Consider the following 3,763-nt stretch of genomic DNA (forward strand, 5'->3'; position numbering starts at 1 on the left):
GCCCGGCCTTGACTTTTATGTAAGAAGAAATTTCTAAGCAGCTAAAGCTATCTCTCAGTAGAATCAGCTGCCTGTTGAAAACTCCAGAACTGTATGTATGCAAGCAGCATTGGAGTGTCCTTCTCCCAGAATGTTGTAAAATGCATTTCTACACAGGGTGTGGGGTTGGATCCTGAAGCCTCTTTCACACTGGAGAAGAGCTTGCTGCTGGCAGAGCTGACAGATAATACAAGTGTAGAACAGCGTGGCACTTTCTCATAAGATCTGGCTTTAGGTTTTGTTTTTATTTTTAAGACTGACTAAACAGTGCTAGACTCTTGGAAAATAACAAGGTAAAGTTGTCTTTATCCTTCACAATAAAACCTTTGAAAAAACTTACTTCTAACTACTCAGACTGATATAAAACTTAAGTTTTTATACATGGGAGGGACTCTGGTTAAGGGTGTAGGGTTCTGGGATCAGCCAGATCTGTATTTGAGTCTTAGTTCTGTGGCATCTTTGCTGTGTGACCTTGGGCTAGTTGCTTTGCTATTGTATGCCTCAGTTTCCTCATCTGGAAAATGAAAGTAGTAAGATCATCTCCTTTGAACAGTTGTTAAGATTCTGTAATGCCACAAAGAGTGCAATGCGTACCACCCGAAGGATGGACATATTTGAAACTCAGACTGGGGGGGGGGGGCAAGAGCAGCGTATGTAACCTAAACATTTATACCCCCATAATATGCTGAAATAAAAAAAAAAAAAAGATTCTGTAATGCTTGTCTGACACGTAGTAAGTGTTCCTTAAATGTTTATTATTTGACGGAGGGAGGATTAGGGATGGGGATGGTTGTTCAAATAAACATAACCTCATTTTTAAATTTTTCTCAGTGGAAACACAAGAATAGAAGAGGCATGTGAAATGTACACCAGAGCTGCAAATATGTTCAAGATGGCTAAAAACTGGAGTGGTATGTACAAAGTTTTCGTTTGTTTGCTCTTCAGGCAGATGCTTTAAAATCACTTCGAAGGACGAAATGACTGTATTCCCTGAAAGAATAAGACTCTTGGCCCCAGAGACAGGCGTTGGTACTGAATAACTCATGTGGCCACTGTGTACGGGAACTGAAGGAGCGTGCTCTGAATGAACTAAACTTAAAAGCCTGACTTAAGTTCAAGCACAGGGACAATGTCTGTCTTACTCTCTATAAAGCACCTAATACAATAGGTATGTGGTAACTAAAAAGAGTTAAAATTACTTGGAATTAGAAAGCATAATCTTTGCTTCTTACTAGTGTGCTCAAATAAATACAGTGCCATAAGGAATGAAAGTTGGAGTAAAACTCATTGAAAACTAGTGGGATAAATAGAAATGCCTCGTTTACTTTACCTGAACATTGGTTGAGAATTTCTAACCATTCTCTGAGATAACTGTGATTTCACTGAGAACTGTGACAGTGGGGTGAGGGGGTTTACATAAACCTCAAGAAGACTCATTATTTTTTAAAGCAATGCTTTCTACCCAGTGAGATCACATGTAACAAAATCCACAGGATCATTCTTTTCATTGATCTGAGGGGGGCTGGCTCTTTCTAACACTGATTTCAGAGAGAAATGTATTCCCCTCCTCATGGCAAAGAGACTTTACATGGCTTGGTGATGGGGTATTTCTGTTGTGAAGATAGAGACCACTTTTGACTGGAGCAGGGGACGTGGGTCTGGGGATCTATCTCACAGCTGCTGCGGGACTGAAAGTGGGTCCCTCGTTCTCTACAAGTCATTTTCCCATTTGCTTTTAAGGCATATACTTTAAAATCATTTTAAAGGAGAAAATACTTTTGAACTAGATGAATCTGAAAGATTTCTTCTGGCTCTAAAGTTTTTTTATAAGTTTAGTTTTAGATAAGACTTTATTTAGTTAAAAAGAATTTTTTGGTTTTTTTTGAGTCAGAGTCTCACCCTGTTGATCAACCTGTCTAAATGCACTTATGTCTGAATTATATTGTATTTTTCACAATGGAAGAGAAAATAGTTTTGTCTCATCATCCCATTTTTCGTTTTGTTCAGATCCTATAATCATAGATGAAAATCTAAAGAGACCACTTATTATTTATTGCATCTGGTGATCAGATATTCTAGCCTTTGGAAATTCCATTTCAAAGAGGCCACTTATCATTTATGTAGCTAAGGAGGCTTTGTGTGTATCCTTCCCTCTTCCCCAAAATGATCTGTTGCTTGGCGTGATGCTCTCGGTATAGCCTCCTGAAATCTCCATGGCTTCTGTGCTTTCCCAATCTGTTTTAGTGAAGCAACATAACACAAGTTATGTCTGGTTGTATCAATCCAGATGAGAGCTGACTTCCTAACAGTGACTTTCAAGGACTGTCCCTTTCCTTTCTCTGACCTCGTCTCCTACCCACTCCCCTTTATGTGCCCAGCTCCTACCTCAGAGTCTTTGCATGTGCTGTTCCTTGTCTGTACACTCTTTCCCTCGACAGAATGTGGCTGGTTCCCTGCTTCCTTCAAGCCCTTCAAGTGTCATCTTCTTAGTGAGGTCTTCTCCTTTTTCTAAAAAAATAGCAACATTCTCCTTCTGGGACATTTCCTTTCCTTTTCTCCAATTTCCTTATCACCATCTAGCAAAATAAGTTACAGGCGGGGCATGGTGGCTCATGCCTATAATCCTAGCACTCTGGGAGGCCAAGGCGGGAGGATCGCTTGAGCTCAGGAGTTCGAGACCAGCCTCAGCAAGAGTGAGACCCCCATCTCTACTAAAAATAGAAAGAAATTAGCCAGGCAACAAAAAATAGAAAAAATTAGCTTGGTGCGGTGGTACACGCCTATAGTCCCAGCTACTTAGGAGTCTGAAACAGGAAGATTGCTTGAGCCCAGGACTTTGAGGTTGCTGTGAAGTAGGCTGACGCCACAGCACTCTAGCCCCGTCAACAGAGGAAGACTCTGTCTCAAAAAAAAATTAAAATTAAATAAATAAATTACATAGTGTTTTATTCATTTATATTTGTTTTTATTGCGTGGTGACCCTCATTAAGATGTAAACCTTGGAAGGCCAGGATGTTGTGTGTTTTATCTCTGCTGTATCTCCAGGGCCTGGAGTAGTACCTGCAACATATTAGATGCTTAGTACATTTGTTGAGTGAATGAATAAATATTAGACTCTTCGAAACTATGTCCATGTTGCAGTGGTGGCGATTGTAACACCATTGCATCTCTTTATAGTTTTAGAAGTTCTTTTATAATGGTTAAGCTAATTTATTTGATACTCACCTTTTGAGAGATTATGCCGATAGGTATTAGACCAATTTTACAGGTGAGGAAATTAAGCCTGAGAAGTTGGGTGACTTCCCAGAGGCCATTTAGTTTAACATATCTTCCTTTAACTATACTTCCAAGTTTGGAGAAACTGAGCTGGTATTTGTTAGCAGTACTCAGAGTGAAAAAGTAAGCCAGCTGCTACTTTTAAAAGGTAGGAACATGAAAATATCAAATTAAAGTGCTTACTGTTGTCTGGGGAAATGGGGTAGCCCAAAAGAGCCTGGACGTTGTGGTATTACAACTCGGCAAGAAAAGGATGGATCATGATTGGTTCTGGGATAGGAAACATAGATAAACTATCAAAAATGAAATGCTGACAGGAGAGGAAGAATGTAGGTTGTAAAGAAATGATGGCATTTGGCCGGGCGCGGTGGCTCACGCCTGTAATCCTAGCTCTCTGGGAGGCCGAGGCGGGCGGATTGTTTGAGCTCAGGAGTTCGAAACCAGCCTG

At 40.3% G+C, this 3,763-nt stretch overlaps 1 protein-coding gene across 4 annotated transcripts in view; it reads left to right on the forward strand.

Moving 5' to 3' along the window:
• Positions 1–3,763, forward strand: part of NAPB (N-ethylmaleimide-sensitive factor attachment protein, beta) — a 58,046-nt gene that overhangs the window by 23,074 nt on the left and 31,209 nt on the right. For all 4 annotated transcript variants that reach the window (XM_012653127.1, XM_012653129.1, XM_012653126.1 and 1 more), the window contains exon 2: positions 871–950. In XM_012653127.1, coding sequence (XP_012508581.1) covers positions 871–950 — 80 coding nt within the window. The remainder of the gene's footprint in view (positions 1–870; positions 951–3,763) is intronic.

This window comes from Propithecus coquereli, unplaced genomic scaffold, assembly GCF_000956105.1.
Source record: "Propithecus coquereli isolate 6110/MARCELLA unplaced genomic scaffold, Pcoq_1.0 Scaffold411, whole genome shotgun sequence".
In the NCBI taxonomy this organism is placed as follows: domain Eukaryota; kingdom Metazoa; phylum Chordata; class Mammalia; order Primates; family Indriidae; genus Propithecus; species Propithecus coquereli.